At 46.7% G+C, this 18,272-nt stretch overlaps 1 protein-coding gene across 1 annotated transcript in view; it reads right to left on the bottom strand.

Annotated features, from left to right (window-relative positions):
- LOC140389150 (uncharacterized) overlaps positions 1–16,760 on the bottom strand; it is a 36,923-nt gene extending 20,163 nt beyond the window's left edge. Inside the window, exons 1-6 of the mRNA XM_072473309.1 lie at positions 16,137–16,760; positions 15,956–16,051; positions 15,632–15,865; positions 14,456–14,478; positions 13,327–13,442; positions 3,518–4,065 (exon numbers count right to left, since the gene is read on the bottom strand). Coding sequence (XP_072329410.1) covers positions 3,518–4,065; positions 13,327–13,442; positions 14,456–14,478; positions 15,632–15,865; positions 15,956–16,051; positions 16,137–16,544 — 1,425 coding nt within the window. The 5' untranslated portion in view covers positions 16,545–16,760. The remainder of the gene's footprint in view (positions 1–3,517; positions 4,066–13,326; positions 13,443–14,455; positions 14,479–15,631; positions 15,866–15,955; positions 16,052–16,136) is intronic.
- Positions 16,761–18,272: the final 1,512 nt, after the last annotated feature.

Here is an 18,272-nt window from a genome sequence, read left to right on the forward strand (position 1 = left end):
TATTGGATTTACCCATCTGCATAGATCCACGTAACTTTTATTTAACAAATTCTAAACATCACATTCAACTCCATTTTCACAGGTAACCTACTTTGCTCTCCTAGTCTAATTTGTGTATCACAGAGGTCTAGGGGGCGGGGGGGGGGGGGCGGGGGGGCGAGGGGGTTCCCCCGCCCCCTCCCCCTCCCCCCGCCATGCAACCCCCCGTGCACCCCCCCCCCCCCCCAACGCCCAACCTCCCCCCAACCACTGTTGGCACTGACAGGTTGGAAATGCCAGGTTGGCAGTGAAAGGGCTCTCTCCGGGTCCTCCATGGGGTAATACTTACCTCTGGAGCATGGGAGATATCTCCTTGACTGCCTCATGTGTGGCCAAACTGTTGTAAATGGTGAATATTCCATTGACTATTCCGTAGGGATGAAGGTGTGGAATGAATGCTGTAATGACACACTGATGTATTAACCCGAGGTTCCTGGGCCCCCGCGACTTGATTCCGCTGCTTGCCGGAGGGGCGGGGTGAATATTCCAAACGCCAACCACGCCGGAGAGAATCGCGGGTTCCGATTCTCTCCAGAGTTTGAGTTCCCGCCGAGTTTCTCGCGGGCTCAAACTCGCCCCCTATAATTTATTTCCGTGGGAACTAGACACATTTCCACTATTTTTTTTAAAGAGGTGGGTAACTCCTGGGAAACATTCCTCTCTCTGCGGCAGTAAGAGAGTCTTACGGCGTCCCTAATGTTAATCCCGATGCGCTGAGCTTTCACCACCGGTTTAGAAGGTGGGGTGGTGTGGTGGGGGGGGGGGAGAGGTGGGGGGTGAGCGGGGCTGAAGGTGGGGGGGGTGAGGGGGTGAGGGTAAGGAGGCGTGGAGGGTGAGGAGGGGTGGGGGTGAGGGGTCGTGGGTGTGTGTGGGGTGAGGGTTGGGGGAGGAGGTGAGGGGGGAGTGAGGGGAGGGGGAGAGAGGGGGTGGGGGTGAGGGGTGGGGTTGGGAGGGGGGTCAGGGGTCGGGGTGAGGGAGGGTGAGGGGTGTGTGAGGGGGTGAGAGTGAGGGGAAGGGGATCAGCGCACCCATTGTGTGGAGGTGGCTGTCTGCATTTTTTTCAATTCTCTCTTTGCTCTTCCTCCTCGGCTGCCTTTCCCTCTGAATCCCAATCAGTGGGAGCTGTTTCTGGGAGGAATCGTTGAGCTGTGCCGACCTGCACCACGGCGAGGAGCTGCCGTCCACATAAACTTCTGAATGAGCTGAGCTTGCTGTGCTCAAGTTAAGCACAGTGGCTGACTCAGTCTTTTTCACTTCTTTGAGCTTCGAACATCGATTTATCGAATCCACCCCTGTTTTGGCAGTTTCCCAATTAGTTTCCGATATCTCTGGGCAGCGCGGAGGGCCAGCGGCGCTCCACGCCCCCATTCAGCAGTGGATTCCAATTCTGCCTTTTCGGCACCAGACTTACAGGTATTAAACACCAGGGTTCCGAGTCTCTCCGACCGTCCTCGCCACCCCCCCCCCCCCCCTCCCTCCACACCAACACAGGACCATTTCCAGGAAACTGGCACTCCATTTACTCCAGCCACAGACTCTTAACATCATCCAGATTCATTTGCAATGGGCGCTGTAATGTTCCAGACTCTGGGGCAATTTGCAAATTAAACAAACATGTTCAGTTTCTGCTTCCTGCATTTAATGATGATCGGAATCATTTTTGACAAAAAAAACTGTTTCTATTCCAGTGGTCCTCGGGTTTTTAGGTTAAAAATCCATTTTACAAATGTTAATATGGACCCCAGTCCAATATAAATTACAACTCATTATTGTAGCCGTAAATTATAAGGTTACGTGAATAAAATGTTTCAATAATGCATTGAAATATAGTCGTGATTTCAAGATTTTTATCTGGTGTGGACAGCGATGAGACAGAGCAGACAAACCAGAGATAAATGATAACTGAGACTCCACTAACATTCTAGTACAGCAACTGAACTGCTTTTCACCTGGTTAAACATTGTCTGTTAATGTCACCCCATCAGTTCACACATCATGTTCAATACAGACAGACTGTCAAATCAGTGTTCACAGCAGTGTCACATCATTTACGTCTTTAAACTGTCTCAAGGCAGCTTCCTATTTCCATGCAGAATAAGACTTCCCATGAACACACAAGTTTCCTTCCCTCAAATTTTATTACGGATCACACACGTCCGTGTTACACTTTGGACAATATTTGCAGACCTAAACAAACCCAGCCCACGTTGTCACCGTTAATCATTCACACAAGGAAGTTACATTATTGAAACACGGTGAGAGTTTGAAGTCAGCCAAACTGACAGATTTATCTCCGGGGAGGGGAGATGGGGGTGGGGGTGGAGAGGGGGAGTGGGGGGGGGGGGGGGGGGCGGGTGGAGGTGCTCATAGACGCCTAGAAGATTACAGCAGTCTGGACAGGTTAGATGTTCCCGATGGTGGATATGTCCAGAACCAGGGGGTCACAGTCTGAGGATACCGGTAGACCATTTACGATTGAGATGAGGAGAAGGTTCTTCACCCAGAGAGAGGTCGGCCTGTGGAATTTGCTACCCCAGGAAGTAGTTGAGATCAAAACATGTTTCCAAGAAGCAATTCGATATAGCGTTCAGGTGAAGGGGGGGAAGAGGGGGTCGGGCTATTGAGTCGGATGATCAGCCAAGAGCATCACGCATGGCGGAGCGAGCTGGAAGAGTCGAATAGCCTCCTCCTGCACCTATTTTCGATGTTTCTATCAAATGTAATTGTGAAACTCACCGCTAAAAGCAATGACATCCAAAATGTCTATCACTGTGAAGAAGAGAGAATTTGGGATGTTTGCGCTGGAAGTATTGTGCAGGAAGTTCGTGCAGGACTAACATGTGCCCAGGAAATTTAACATTCACTTGCCCACCCCTTGTGCTATCTCCCACCTGCTCATTCGTCTCAAACACAGTGATGTCCCCGCAACTTCCGCCTGTGGAGCAACATTACAGACAGGAAGTTCACCGGATTTCTGCAGTTCACAGCTCATTCTCCCCACTAAGTGTCTCTCTATCTACAAGTGAGCTTCTATTTGTTTCTTCACTCTTACTCCTTCCCCCCAGCCCTACAGAGGTCCTTGCTGATCTTTCAGTTCCCAGTTCCGATACAGGGTTTATTCCCTGAATGTTATTTTAAAATTTAGAGTATCCAATTCTTTTTTTTTCCAATTCAGGGGAAATTTAGCGTGGCCAATCCACCTACCCTGCACACCTTTGGGTTGTGGGGGTGAAACCCACACAGACACAGGGAGAATGTGAATGTGCAAACTCCACACGGACAGTGACCCAGGGCCGGGAATTCGAACCCGGGTCCTGAGCGCCGTAGTCCCAGTTCTAACTACTGTGCCATGTGCCACCCGATATTCCCGGAATGTTAACCTGGTTTCTCTCTCCACTTGTGACTGAGACTGACACCCATCAGTTTACAGCTGGCGGGAGGCAGGGGGATGGTGTTAAATTATGGGATGGATCTGTTAGTGACCTTTAGTCCCGCAGATTATCAACGGCATGGTGTTTTTTCCATCAATATTGAGACCTGGATTGAAGATGGGAAAGATTCTCTCAGTGAAAGTGTGGGTGAAAGTGTGGAGATGGGACATGTTGTCCGCATTGTAAAATGACACCTGTCCCCCCTCATAGTCCAGGAAAACCCCGATCTTCTGGGGTTTCACACTTAGGATGAGGGGGGTTGGTGAAGGGGTGGTGACTGCAAAATAGCCACTTCCAGGAATCAATCCCACTGCCCACTTTCCTGCTTCAGGGCTCAAGATTTTTACTGTTTTCCTCTCCACAGACTCTCGGGCCACTCCCAGACCCCACTCAGTCTTCTCCCCCACCTCCACTTCCCAGTAATGTCTCCCAAATGTGAATCCCTCCAGTCCAAGGACAACAGGCAAAGGATCAAATCTCTCCGGAATGTTCGGAAGCGGCTGTCGTTTGTCTCCGAGTCTCACAATGGTCCTGTCCTCAGACAGGATGAGCCAGAAATTCGCGGTGTTCAGATCCAGAGTCAGAGCGGCTGGAGCTTGGGGGGAAGGGGGGAAGTAAACATGACATTATCAGTGATTTAGACAAGAGGGGTAGGGAGAGTTCAAGAGTGGGAGGGGGAGGTGTGGCGTTGGGATGTTTGGGTGGCTGGTGGCCAAGGAATGAAGAGAGTAAGTTGAGAGAGAGAGAGGGAGAGGGGAGTGACACTAGGCAGTGAGGGCAGGAGAGGAGGAACAAACAAGTGCAGCAGTGCAGCAAGAAAGAGGATTGAAGCATGAGGAGAGGGACTGTGAGAGGGAGCAGGATGACCAAATGAGAGAAGGGGATCAGGGGGAGATAGACTAACCTGGAGTATAGAGAGAGAGTGGGATAGGGAGGGTAAGCCCTGGGGGTGAATGAATAGTGTGAGAGGGGGAAATGCGAATGTGAGAGGCAAGAAATAATGTGACTGTGAAAGGAGACCAAGCAGATGGAGAGACAATCTAACATATTGTCTACAATTACTATGGGGGTGCAGAAGCAGAGGGATGTTGTCTAAATGTGCATAGATCATTGAGGAAGCAGGTCAGATGGACCTCTGCTGGAATGTTGTGTACAGGTCTGGGTGCCAACCCATAGGAAAGACTGTAGCATATTAGAGAGGGCGAAGAAAGACGGCACGGTGAAGCAGTCATTAGGACTGCTGCCTCTGGTCCCGGGGACCCGTGTTCGATCCCGGCCCCGGGTCACTGGCTGTGTGCAGTTTGCACATTCTCACCATGTCTGCGTGGGTCTCACCCCCACAACTCAATGATGTGCAGGGTAAGTGAATTGGCCACACTAATTTGCCCCTTAATTGGAAGAAGAAAAGAATCGGATACACCAAATTTATTTTGAAAAAAAGAGAGGACGAAGATGAGGTGAGAGGAGAGAAGAGAAGAATGTGAGAGAGAGGGGGAATGATAAAGTGAGAGAGGCTGGGGAAAGAAGGTGTATGTGAGAGGAGAGAGGGAGAATGTGAATGAGGAGAATGTGAGGAGACAGAGCATGTGAATGAGAGAAGAGAGAGAATGTGAGTGGGAGAGGAGGGGGTGGCATGTGAATCTGAGGGTATATAGAGAGAATAAGTGGGGGTGGAGAGGGAGAGAATGTGAATGTGAGAGGAGAGAGGGAGAATGTGAGTGGAGAGAGAGAGAGAATGTGAATGTGAGAGGAAAGAGAATGTGAATGTGAGAAGAGTGAGAACATGAATGTGAGAGGAGAGAGAGAGATAGTGAACGTAAAAGGAGAGAAATAAATTGTGAATGTGAGGGGAGAGAGAGAGAATGTGAATGTGAGAGGAGAGAGAGTGTGAATGTGAGAGGAGAGAGAGAGAAATTGAGAACGTGAGTGGAGAGAGAGATTGTGAATGTGAGAGGAGAGAGACATTGTGAATGTGAGAGGAGAGAGAATGTGAATGTGAGAGGAGAGAGTGAGATTGTGAATGTGAGTGGAGAGAGAGAGATTGTGAATGTGAGAGGAGAGAGAGAGAGAATGTGAATGTGCGAGGAAAGAGATTGTGAATGTGAGAAGAGAGAGAGAGAGAATGTGAATGTGCGAGGAAAGAGATTGCGAATGTGAGAAGAGAGAGAGAGATTGTGAATGTGAGTGGAGAGAGAGAGCTTGAAAATGTGAGACGAGAGAGAGATTGTGAATGTGAGAGGAGCAAGAGAGATTGTGAATATGAGAGGAGAGAGATTGTGGTTGTGGAGGAGAGAGAGAGATTGTGAATGTGGGAGTAGAGAGTTTGTCAATGTGAGAGGAGAGAGATTGTTAATGTGAGAGGAGAGAGAGAGATTGAGAATGTGAGTGGAGAGAGAGATTGTGAATGTGAGGGGAGAGAGAGAGAATGTAAATATGAGAGGACAGAGAGAGATTGTGATTGTGAGAAGAGAGAGAATGTGAATGAGAGGAGAGAGAGATTGTGAATGTGAGAGGAGTGAGAATGTGAATGTGAGAGGAGAGAGGGAGATTGTGAATATGAGAAAAGAGAGAGAGTGTGAAAATGAGTGGAGAGAAAGAGATTGTGAATGTGAGAGGAGAGGGAGAGATTGTTAATGTGAGAGGAGAGAGAGAGATTGTTAATGTGAGAGGAGAGGGAGAGATTGTGAATGTGAGAGGAGAGAGAGGGATTGTGAATGCGAGAAGAGAGAGAATGTGAATGAGAGGAGAGAGAGATTGTGAATGTGAGAGGAACGAGAATGTGAATGTGAGAGGAGAGAGAGATTGTGAATATGAGAGGAGAGAGTGTGAAAATGAGTGGAGAGAAAAAGAGTGTGAGAGGAGAGAGGGAGAGTGTGGGTGTGAGTGGAGAGAGAGAGATTGTTAATGTGAGAGGAGAGAGAGAGATTGAGAATGTGAGTGGAGAGAGAGATTGAGAATGTGAGTGGAGAGAGAGAGAGATTGTGAATATGAGAGAAGAGAGAGAGATTGTGAATATGAGAGCAGAGAGAGAATGTAAATATGAGAGGAGAGAGGGGGATTGTGAATGTGAGAAGAGGGAGAATGTGAATGAGAGGAGAGAAAAAGAGTGTGAGAGGAGAGAGGGAGAGTGTGGGTGTGAGTGGAGAGAAAGAGATTGTGAATGTGAGAGGAGAGGGAGAGATTGTGAATGTGAGAGGAGAGAGAGAGATGTTAATGTGAGAGGAGAGAGAGAGATTGAGAATGTGAGTGGAGAGAGAGATTGTGAATGTGAGGGGAGAGAGAGAGAATGTAAATATGAGAGCAGAGAGAGAGATTGTGATTGTGAGAAGCGAGAGAGTGTGAATGAGAGGAGAGAGAGATTGTGAATGTGAGAGGAGCGAGAATGTGAATGTGAGAGGAGAGAGGGAGATTGTGAATATGAGAGGAGAGAGAGAGTGTGAAAATGAGTGGAGAGAAAGAAATTGTGAATGTGAGAGGAGAGGGAGAGATTGTGAATGTGAGAGGAGAGAGATTGTGACTGTGAGACGAGAGAGAGAGTGTGAAAATGAGTGGAGAGAAAGAGAGTGTGAGAGGAGAGAGGGAAACTGTGGGTGTGAGTGGAGAGAGAAAGATTGTGACTGTGAGAGGAGTGGGAGAGATTGTGAATGTGAGTGGAGAGAGAGAGCTTGAAAATGTGAGACGAGAGAGAGATTGTGAATGTGAGAGGAGCAAGAGAGATTGTGAATATGAGAGGAGAGAGAGAGATTGTGGTTGTGGAGGAGAGAGAGAGATTGTGAATGTGGGAGTAGAGAGTTTGTCAATGTGAGAGGAGAGAGATTGTTAATGTGAGAGGAGAGAGAGAGAATGTTAATGTGAGAGGAGAGGGAGAGATTGTGAATGTGAGAGGAGAGATTGTAAATGTGGGAGGAGAGAGCGAGATTGTGAATGTGAGAGGAGAGAGAGAGAAAGTGAATGTGAGGGGAGAGAGAGATTGTTAATGTGGGAGGAGAGAGAGAGAGAAAGTGAATGAGAGGAGAGAGAGAGAAAGTGAATGTGAGGGGAGTGAGAGATTGTGAATGTGGGAGGAGAGAGAGAGATTGTGAATGCGGGAGGAGAGAGAGAGATTATGAATATGAGAAAAGAGAGAGAGATTGTGAATGTGAGAAGAGAGAGAGAGATTGTGAATATGAGAGAAGAGAGAGAGATTGTGAATGTGAGAAGAGAGAGAGAGAATGTAAATACGAGAGGAGAGAGAGGGATTGTGAATGTGAGAAGAGAGAGAATGTGAATGAGAGGAGAAAAAAAGAATGTGATAGGAGAGAGGGAGAGTGTGGGTGTGAGTGGAGAGAGAGAGATTGTGAATGTGAGAGGAGAGAGAGAGTGCGAAAATGAGTGGAGAGAAAAAGAGTGTGAGAGGAGAGAGGGAGAGTGTGGGGGTGAGTGGAGAGAGAGAGATTGTGAATGTGAGAGGAGAGGGAGAGATTGTGAATGTGAGAGGAGAGAGAGAGATTGTTAATGTGAGAGGAGAGGTTGTGAATGTGAGAGGAGAGGGAGGGATTGTGAATGTGAGAGGAGAGAGAGAGTGTGAAAATGAGTGGAGAGAAAAAGAGTGTGAGAGGAGAGAGGGAGAGTGTGGGTGTGAGTGGAGAGAGATTGTGAATGTGAGAGGAGAGGGAGAGATTGTGAATGTGAGAGGAGAGAGAGTGATTGTTAATGTGAGAGGAGAGAGAGAGATTGAGAATGTGAGTGGAGAGAGAAATTGTGAATGTGAGGGGAGAGAGAGAATGTAAATTTGAGAGCAGAGAGGGAAATTGTGAATATGAGAGGAGAGGGAGGGATTGTGAATGTGAGAGGAGAGAGAGAGTGTGAAAATGAGTGGAGAGAAAAAGAGTGTGAGAGGAGAGAGGGAGAGTGTGGGTGTGAGTGGAGAGAGAGAGATTGTGAATGTGAGAGGAGAGAGAGAGATTGTTAATGTGAGAGGAGAGAGAGAGATTGAGAATGTGAGTGGAGAGAGAGATTGTGAATGTGAGGGGAGAGAGAGATAATGTAAATATGAGAGCAGAGAGAGAGATTGTGATTGTGAGAAGAGAGAGTGTGAATGAGAGGAGAGAGAGATTGTGAATGTGAGAGGAGAGAGTGTGAAAATGAGTGGAGAGAAAGAGAGTGTGAGTGGAGAGAGAAAGATTGTGAATGTGAGAGGAGTGGGAGAGATTGTGAATGTGAGAGGAGAGAGAGAGATTGTTAATGTGAGAGGAGAGAGAGAGATTGTGAATGTGAGAGGAGAGATTGTGAATGTGGGAGGAGAGATTGTAATTGTGGGAGGAGAGATTGTGAACGTGGGAGGAGAGATTGTGAATGTGGGAGGAGAGATTGTGAATGTGGGAGGAGAGATTGTGAATGTGGGAGGAGAGATTGTAAATGTGGGAGGAGAGATTGTGAACGTGGGAGGAGAGATTGTGAATGTGGGAGGAGAGATTGTGAATGTGGGAGGAGAGATTGTGAATGTGGGAGGCGAGAGCAAGATTGTGAATGTGAGAGGAGAGATTGTGAATGTGGGAGCAGAGTGCGAGATTGTGAATGTGAGAGGAGAGATTGTGAATGTGGGAGGAGAGAGCGATATTGTGAATGTGAGAGGAGAGAGAGACTGTGAATATGAGAGGAGAGGGAGAGATTGTGAATGTGACAGGAGAGAGAGAGTGTGAAAATGAGTGGGGAGAAAGAGAGTGTGAGAGGAGAGAGGGAGAGTGTGGGTGTGAGTGGAGAGAGAAAGATTGTGAATGTGCGAGGAGTGGGAGAGATTGTGAATGTGAGAGGAGAGAGAGAGATTGTGAATGTGAGAGGAGAGATTGTGAATGTGGGAGGAGAGCGCGAGATTGTGAATGTGAGAGGAGAGATTGTGAATGTGGGAGGAGAGCGCGAGGTTGTGAATGTGAGAGGAGAGATTGTGAATGTGAGGGGAGAGAGAGATAATGTAAATATGAGAGCAGTGAGAGAGATTGTGATTGTGAGAAGAGAGAGTGTGAATGAGAGGAGAGAGAGATTGTGAATGTGAGAGGAGAGAGTGTGAAAATGAGTGGAGAGAAAGAGAGTGTGAGTGGAGAGAGAAAGATTGTGAATGTGAGAGGAGTGGGAGAGATTGTGAATGTGAGAGGAGAGAGAGATTGTTAATGTGAGAGGAGAGAGAGAGATTGTGAATGTGAGAGGAGAGATTGTGAATGTGGGAGGAGAGATTGTAATTGTGGGAGGAGAGATTGTGAACGTGGGAGGAGAGATTGTGAATGTGGGAGGAGAGATTGTGAATGTGGGAGGAGAGATTGTGAATGTGGGAGGAGAGATTGTAAATGTGGGAGGAGAGATTGTGAACGTGGGAGGAGAGATTGTGAATGTGGGAGGAGAGATTGTGAATGTGGGAGGAGAGATTGTGAATGTGGGAGGCGAGAGCAAGATTGTGAATGTGAGAGGAGAGATTGTGAAGGTGGGAGCAGAGTGCGAGATTGTGAATGTGAGAGGAGAGATTGTGAATGTGGGAGGAGAGAGCGATATTGTGAATGTGAGAGGAGAGAGAGACTGTGAATATGAGAGGAGAGGGAGAGATTGTGAATGTGAGAGGAGAGAGAGAGTGTGAAAATGAGTGGGGAGAAAGAGAGTGTGAGAGGAGAGAGGGAGAGTGTGGGTGTGAGTGGAGAGAGAAAGATTGTGAATGTGCGAGGAGTGGGAGAGATTGTGAATGTGAGAGGAGAGAGAGAGATTGTGAATGTGAGAGGAGAGATTGTGAATGTGGGAGGAGAGCGCGAGATTGTGAATGTGAGAGGAGAGATTGTGAATGTGGGAGGAGAGCGCGAGGTTGTGAATGTGAGAGGAGAGATTGTGAATGTGGGAGGAGAGAGCGAGATTGTGAATGTGAGAGGAAAGCAATTGAGAATGTGAGAGGAGAGAGAGAGGTTGTGAATGTTTGAGCAGAGCGAGACATTGTGAATGTGAGAGGAGAGATTGGAAATGTTGGAGGAGAGAGTGAGATAGGGGCATATGAGAGGAAGGTGTGAGTGTGAGAGAGGTGGGAATGTGGGAGGAGAGATGTGATATGAGGGAGAGAGAAGAGTGTGATGGTGAGAGGAGTGATGTGATGTGAGGGTGAGTGGAGTGTGTGGTTGGGAGAGAGCAGAGTAAGTGGATTTGGTGGGCAGCCAGTAGCCAAGTGAGAGCCTGTGGCTTGGGCAGCACAGTAGCACAAGTGGAGAGCACTGTGGCTTCACAGCATCAGGGTCCCAGGTTCGATTCCCCGCTGGGGCACTGTCTGTGAGGAGTCTGCAATTTCTCCCCCTGTCTGCGTGGGTTTCCTCCGGGTGCTCCGGTTTCCTCCCACAGTCCAAAGATGTGCAGGTTAGGTGGATTGGCCATGATAAATTCCCCTTAGTGACCAAAAAGATTAGGAGGGGTTATTGGGTTACAGAGATAGTGTGGAAGTGAGGATTTAAGTGGGTCGGTGTAAACACGATGGGCCAAATGGCCTCCTTCTGCACTGTATATTCTATATTCTATGAGAGGAGAGAGAGATTGTGAATGTGAGAGGAGAGAGAGACATTATGAAAGTGAGAGGCGAGATTGTGAATGTGAGAGGAGAGAGAGAATGTGAATGTGAGAGGAGAGATTGTGAATGTGGGAGGAGAGAGAGAGATTGTGAATGTGGGAGGAGACAGAGAGATGGTGAATGGGAGAGGCGAGAGAGAGATCGTGAATGTGAGTGGAGAGAGAGAATGTGAATGTGAGAAGAGAGCGAGAATGGGAATATGAGAGGAGTGAGAGAGATTGTGAATGCGAGAGGAAAGCAATTGAGAATGTGAGAGGAGAGAGAGATTGTGAATGTGAGAGGAGAGATTGTGAATGTGGGAGGAGAGAGTGAGATTGTGAATATGAGGGGAATTTAGAGAGGGATTGTGAATGTGAGAGGAGAAATTGTGAATGTGGGAGGAGAGAGTGAGATTATGAATGTGAGAAGAGAGATTGTGAATGTCGGAGGAGAGAGTGAGATTGTGAATATGAGGGGAGCGAGAGAGATTGTGAATGTGGGAGGAGAGAGTGAGATTATGAATGTGAGAGGAGAGATTGTAAATGTCGGAGGAGAGAGTGAGATTGTGAATATGAGGGGAGCGAGAGAGATTGTGAATCTGAGAGGAAAGCAATTGAGAATATGAGAGGAGAGGTGGAGATTGTGAATGTGAGAGGAGAGTGAGAGATTGTGAATGTGGGAGGAGAGAGAGAGTGTGAATGTGAGTGGAGAGAGAGAGATTGTGAGAGGAGAGAGGGAGAGTGTGGATGTGAGTGGAGAGAGAGATTGTGAATGTAAGGAGAGAGGTAGAGTGTGGACGTGGGAGAAGGGGGAGAATGTGAGAGGAGAGAATGTGAATGCCTGAGATTAGGGGGAGATTTTGAATTTGAGGGGAGATAGGGAATGTAAGGGAAGATAAAGGGAGAATGTGAATGTTTGGCATAGGAGAGAATGAGAAAGTGAGAGGAGAGAAACAGTAAACATGAATTTAAGAGGAGAATAGGAGACTGGGAATGTAAAGGGGAGAGGGAGTGTCTGAATGTGAGAGGAGTGGGAGAGATTGTGAATGTGAGCAGAGAGAGATTGTAAAGGCAGTGGAGTGAGAGAATGTGAATGTAAGGGCAGAAAGAGGACATGAGCAGAAAGAGAGAGAGATTGTAAAGGCAGTGGAGAGAAAGAATGTAAATGTGAGAGGAGAGAGAATGTAAATGTGAGTGGTGAGAGAGAATGTGAATGTAAGTGGAGAGAGACAATGTGAATATGAGTGGAGAGAGAATGTGAATATGAGAGGAGAGAGAATGTAAATGTGGGTAGAGGGAGAGAATGTGAATGTGCACACAACAAAATACACGGCATCACGCCAAGCCAACAGCTACAGGATAAAAGAACAGATAAGGGAAGAGGGCACACCAGCTGAATAGAAGGGAGGGGGATTAGGAAGAAAAGGTGGAGAGTGAAGTAGGGGACCCAGCGAGAACCAAACACCTACTCAAGAATGTAAAACCAGAAGCTGTAACCATTGTAAATGATGAAAGATAACCAATGTAAATAAGGGAAGATGACCGATGTATTTATAGTTTTGTTTTCGATGTATGTTCATGCTTTCGTTTGTTCTGTATAATATGAAGAAATCCTTAATAAATATTTAAAAGAAAAGAGAATGTGAAAGTGAAAGGGGAGAGAGAGAATTTGAATGTGAGTGACGAGAGTGAATATGAACGTGAGTGGAGAGTGAGAATGTGAATGTGAGTGGAGAGAGAGAATGTGAGTGGAGAGGGAGAATTTGAATGTGAGAGCAGAGTGAGAATGTGAATGTGAGAGGAGAGAGAGAATGTGAAAGAAGAGAGAATGTGAAAGGAGAGAGAGAATGTGAATGTGAGAGGAGGGAGAGAATGTGAATGTGAGAGGAGAGAGTGAATGTGAATGTGAGAGGAGAGAGTGAATGTGAATGTGAGAGGAGAGAGAGAATGTGAATGTGGGAGGACAGAGAGAATGTGAATGTGAGTGGAGAGAGAGAATGCAATTGTGAGGGGAGAGATAGGATGTGAATGTGAGTGGAGAAAAAGAGAAAATTTGAATGTGAATAGAGAGAAAGAATGTGAATGGAAGAGAAGAGGGAATATGAATGTGAATGGAGAGAGAGAATGTAAATGTGAAAGGAGAGAGAATGTAGATGTTACAGTGGAGAGAAAATGTGAGTATGGGAGAGAACACAGAATATAAGAATGGAAATTTTCCAGAGGATAAACAACTGACAATATGAGCATTAAAGCTCCTCGAGTCACTGCACAGCTGGATTCATACTCAGAGAAATAAATGTAAGAGTTTTACCAGGATTAATGTTCTTTATCATTTCTCTCCATGTTGTGTACTGTAGAGGGCCTTTGAATTTTCCGATAGACAGGACGGCATCTGTTACTGAGACCATGTGTCGCTCATCACCAATCCTGCAAGAATTAAACAGCTGATGTGAAAAATCAATCTTTGTTAGAGTATTTTAAAAATAATGTAAATAGTCACTCTTCTCCACCATTCCTATCTTTCAGCGTGTTTAAACAGGAAATAAATCCACACCAACACTTTGCTGAATCTGTAAAAAGGCAGACATAGTTTCAAGTGATCTTCGGTTCTATTGTTGGATATCAGAAATAAATTATAGATTTAATCGAGCTTAATTTAGTGTTTTTCTGTGAGAATGTGTTAAGTTCTAGTTAGATTTGTACTAATCAAAGCATGTATGGTGGGACGGTGGTTTCCTTTCAAGGCATATCTGTATTTTGGACAAGGACCTGTAAACACACTCTTGGACAAAAAATGAACTGTTGCATAGCAACCAGTTTGAAAGCTTCTGCCTTTTTGAGGCAAAGGAATATTGAATGGAGAGTTGGAAAGCATCGATGCAGATTCTTGCTGAAAACAGCTGAGGGAACGCATTGTTCGGAAGAAAATTCTAAGGCATGTCTGTTCGGTCATGGAGTTTTGAAACACTTTTGTGTCTCATTGTCCAGTCAGATAAGTTGGCTCACAAGGCAATAGTCATGAGGGAGAGAGGGGGAGATTTGAGCAGAAATCCACAATCGATTGAGTGGCATTTGCCACTCAGTCCTTTGAGGGGGCGTTGTCTGACCTCTGTTAGCCTGTTGGGTTACAGGGACCACGTGTTTACAGAACACCGTAAAGTGCAAGATATATTTTATAACTCGCATTATCCTTAAATTCTGTGAAGATAAGTGTGAGTGAAGCAGTTTTGTATTGTAGTCAAACCTTTCATTTTTAATACATGTATGTTCATTGTTAAAAGCTAATTGGCAGTGAATCTGTTTTCCAACATAAAAGTAAATGTTTCACTCTTTTGAGCCAGGATTACAATCTGACATTGTCCCCTCTGGTAGTAAAATCCACTGGGTCATAACAGATTCATTTATTGAACTGAAGAGTTTCAGTAAAGAACATGTCCTACCTTCCCATCCGACAAGCTTCCTCCTGAAATAAATCAAACACGTGTGAAAGAAGTAATAAGAGATTTCAGGAGGAGTTAGACAGGCTGGTGAAATGAGCAGACTCAGAGCAGGTGAGTTTAACACAGAAAAGTGATGCATTTTGGACAGAAGTTTGTGAAGAGTCAAATAAACTGTAACTGAATAGGTGTAAATTGAGAGAGGTGGATACTCGGCGAGACCTTGCTGTTCCCGTGCATCAGCCACTGAAAATAAGCGCACTGGTAAAGAAGGCAACTTGTATGGTGGCCTTCCTAGTGAGAGGATTTGAGTAAAGGATTAGGGATACTTTACTGCAATTGGATAGGGCATTTAGACAGGGTAGATCAGAAAGAACTATTGATCAGAGTTTGAGGATAAGGGGTAAACCTTTTAGGACTGAGGTGAGGAGAATTGTCTTCACCCAGAGAGTGCTGAATCTGTGGAATTCACTCCAACAGAAGGTAGTTGAGGCCAAAATGTTGTGTAATTTCAAGATGGAATTAGATATAGCTCTTGGGACTAAAATAATTAAGGGCTATGCGGGGAGGGAGGGGGGGATGAGGAGGCGGGATCAGGACATTGAACGTGATAGCTATGATCATAATGAATGAAGGAGCAGGCTTGAAGAGTCGAATGGGCTCCACCTACTTCTATTTTCTATTTATGTTTCTATGTATGAACATCAGTCCCGCTCACAAGGCTAAATAGCTGGCTTTTAAAGCAGACCAAGACAGGCCAGCAGCACGGTTCAACTCCGTACCAGCCTCCCCGAACAGGCGCCGGAATGTGGCGACTAGGGACTTTTCACAGTAACTTCATTTGAAGCCCGCTTGTGACTATAAGCGATTTTCATTTCATTTTTTTCATTTCACACCGTAGCAGACACACACACACTGACATCATGGAACTGGAACTGGTTACAATGGGAGTTCCAGGAGAAAATTAAACATGGGAAACACGGGAATGATCATAAAACAATCGTGAAGTTGATGAAATCTTTTCGTCAGGAGGTTAGAGATATTCCCGAGAACCTGCAGGGAGTGCGGGATCAGCCCGAAATATAACAAGTTTATTTAGTTCTGTTGGTGTATTTTCAGTAAATGCTGCATTTATATAGTTCCCAGAGGCTGCCGGAGCTTAACTGACCCGACCCTCACCTTCAGAAATATCAGCTCGTCTTTTTGCTCCATCTGTTTCTGCAACTTGGAGAGTTTCTCCTCAATAGAATTTAAATTCTCCTGAATCTGTCGAAGGTTTTTCTCCATTGTTTCTAGAATCCTCTCCTCTTCTTCCCTGAGATCTCTGAGTAAACGCTGCTCTTTCTCAGTGAGAATCTGGTGCATTTTACTGAACTCGGATGTGATGTGGATCTGCAGACTGCGCGACTGTTCCTACCAAATGAAATGTGAAACATAATTAATGTCCCGCGATAAAGGGAACAAAACTAACCGAGATCCCAGAAAATCAGCACGAGTCCTTACCCTAACTTCAGAAATCTTCCCTTTCTGCTTCAGTTCCGTTTCGAGAAGCGCTGATTTCTTCTCTGTGAGAAAATCTGCGGAAAATTTCAGGTGACCCTGGGATCAGGAAAACTCGCAATATTAAAATATTACATCATGCAAACGTGATACAACTATCAGCTTATTACATTTTCCCTTTTACCTTGTATTTTTCAGCAGCTTCTTTAACCGGCAGGAAGCGGTGCTCTCTGTGTTCCCGCGAATCTCTACAAATCAGACAGATCAATTTCTTGTCAGTTTCACAAAACAGCTTCAGTTCTTCCTGATGTTCCTCACAGTGAAGTTTACTTTCCTTCTCTTTCCGATTCAGCTTTAATTTTCGTGCTTTCTCGGCCAGTTTTGCTAAGGCCCGATTTATCCTGAGGTTTCTTTCTGGAAACTCCTCTCTACATTCCGGGCAGGAGTTTATCTCCTTTTCCCAACACTGGGAGATACAGGAGCGGCAGAAGTTGTGTCCACACTCTAGTGAAACCGGGTCGGTGAATAACTCAAGACAAATGGGACAAATTGTCTCCTCGGTCCAACTCTCCACACGTTGTCTGGAAGCCATGTTCACACTCCGCACCTCCTGCCTGTTTTAGGTTAAATGTTCCTGCCCTGTCGAAAATCTTCAGTTCTGCGATTTACTGATTATGTTCACAGCAGTATTCAGAAAAGTGTTATTATAAACTGATCTGTGTCGCCTCGACTTGCGCCCGGATTGATAAAACCTCACGCAGTGTGAAGGACAAACAGCATGAGAGCACTGAGGGGAATAATTGTACTTCTATTGGGGGCGGGTTGGGCTCCAGGGAACATTGACTGTGGAGAGAGGGAGGGACGGGGAGGAGGTGGTGATAAGCGGATCACTATTCTCCAGTCTGAACTTGCTGCCAATGACAAAAACTCTGCTCAAATCAGTGAAATGCGTTAAAGATTCATGTAGCCTTTGCCCTGAAGCAGAGTCGCTTTGATGTCCGGTACAGAGGATATATTTTGAAGGGTTGTGCCTTTTAGGATCGGCTTTATTTTCTGCAAAGTAAAACTCAGCGATTTTGTCGCGCGTTCCAACATCCCGGGCGGTCTCAAAGTATCTTAAAACCGATTAACTATTTTGCAAATGCGGTAATTGTGGTGAAATAGGGAAATGCATCAGTGCGCTTGAGAACAGCAAGCGCAGTGCAAGTCTGGGCGAGGTATTGAATTCTCTGCACTGGTACTAATCTCACCACTTTTTTATTCAGAGTTAGTAAGAATTCTTACAACATCCGGTTAGAGTCCAACAGGTTTATTTGGAATCACGCGCTTTCGGAGCTCAACCAATTGTAAGACTTCTTACTGTGCCCACGCAGTCCAATGCCGGCATCTCCACATTTTATTCAGAGATAGGGGCGGGATTCTCCGTTGCCGATGCCGAGACCGGGAAAGGCAATTGGGTGGAAAATCGTTTTCCACGCCAAAACGCGGCGGGTGCTGATTTGACGCAATAATTCTCCATCACCTCGACAATGGTGTCAATGCGTTCCGGAACGCACATACAGTAAACGCTGTTTGCATGTCATTAGCAGGCCCGATCCGGTATTCTCCGGGGCCTCCGTGATTCTCTGCCTCCGATGGGCAGAGTTCACAATGACGCAGTTCACTTGTGCTTTTAATAATCGTGAAACCGGCATTGTGGCTGCTGAGGAAGAAGGAGAGGAGGTAGGACATGGACTGCGGGCTGCAGGCCTGGATATGGGCCATGCTGGCTGGGGTGGGAGAGCCCTGCCACGGCCGGAGGAAGGGGAGGGGAATGGGGGGAACAAGTCAAGTGGTCGGTGTTAGCACCCCCCCCCCCCCCCCCACAGGACTGGAGCAGTGTCCAGGCATGCACCGCCATTATGTTGGCCATCTTCCTGCGCACCCACTCACCATCCACCTTGGCCCCTGTTTTGGCAGGGTGACACCAGCCATATGGATCACTGCAGCCCTGGGGGATGCCCTGCGGCTGGACGAGCGGGAGCTCCTCGAGGAGGAGGAGGAGGATGCTGCAGCAGCGGAGCAGGCAGCAGCGGAGCGTGCAGCAGAGGGGCAGATGGCAGGCTCCCAGTTGAACAGCGGCTATCCAACAGGCCGAGGAGGAGGAGGTGCCAAGGAGGCGCCACATGAGGCCATTGTGTGTCCCGGCACCGCCTGTCATTCATGGACATGCCGGACCGGGCATGCCATTGAAGACTTCGGCTGAGCAGAGAGACAGTGCAACATATCTGCCAGATGATGGCACACCTGGCACTGCGGGGGTATGGGGAGGACACTCGCT

Source organism: Scyliorhinus torazame, chromosome 14 (genome assembly GCF_047496885.1).
Source record: "Scyliorhinus torazame isolate Kashiwa2021f chromosome 14, sScyTor2.1, whole genome shotgun sequence".
In the NCBI taxonomy this organism is placed as follows: domain Eukaryota; kingdom Metazoa; phylum Chordata; class Chondrichthyes; order Carcharhiniformes; family Scyliorhinidae; genus Scyliorhinus; species Scyliorhinus torazame.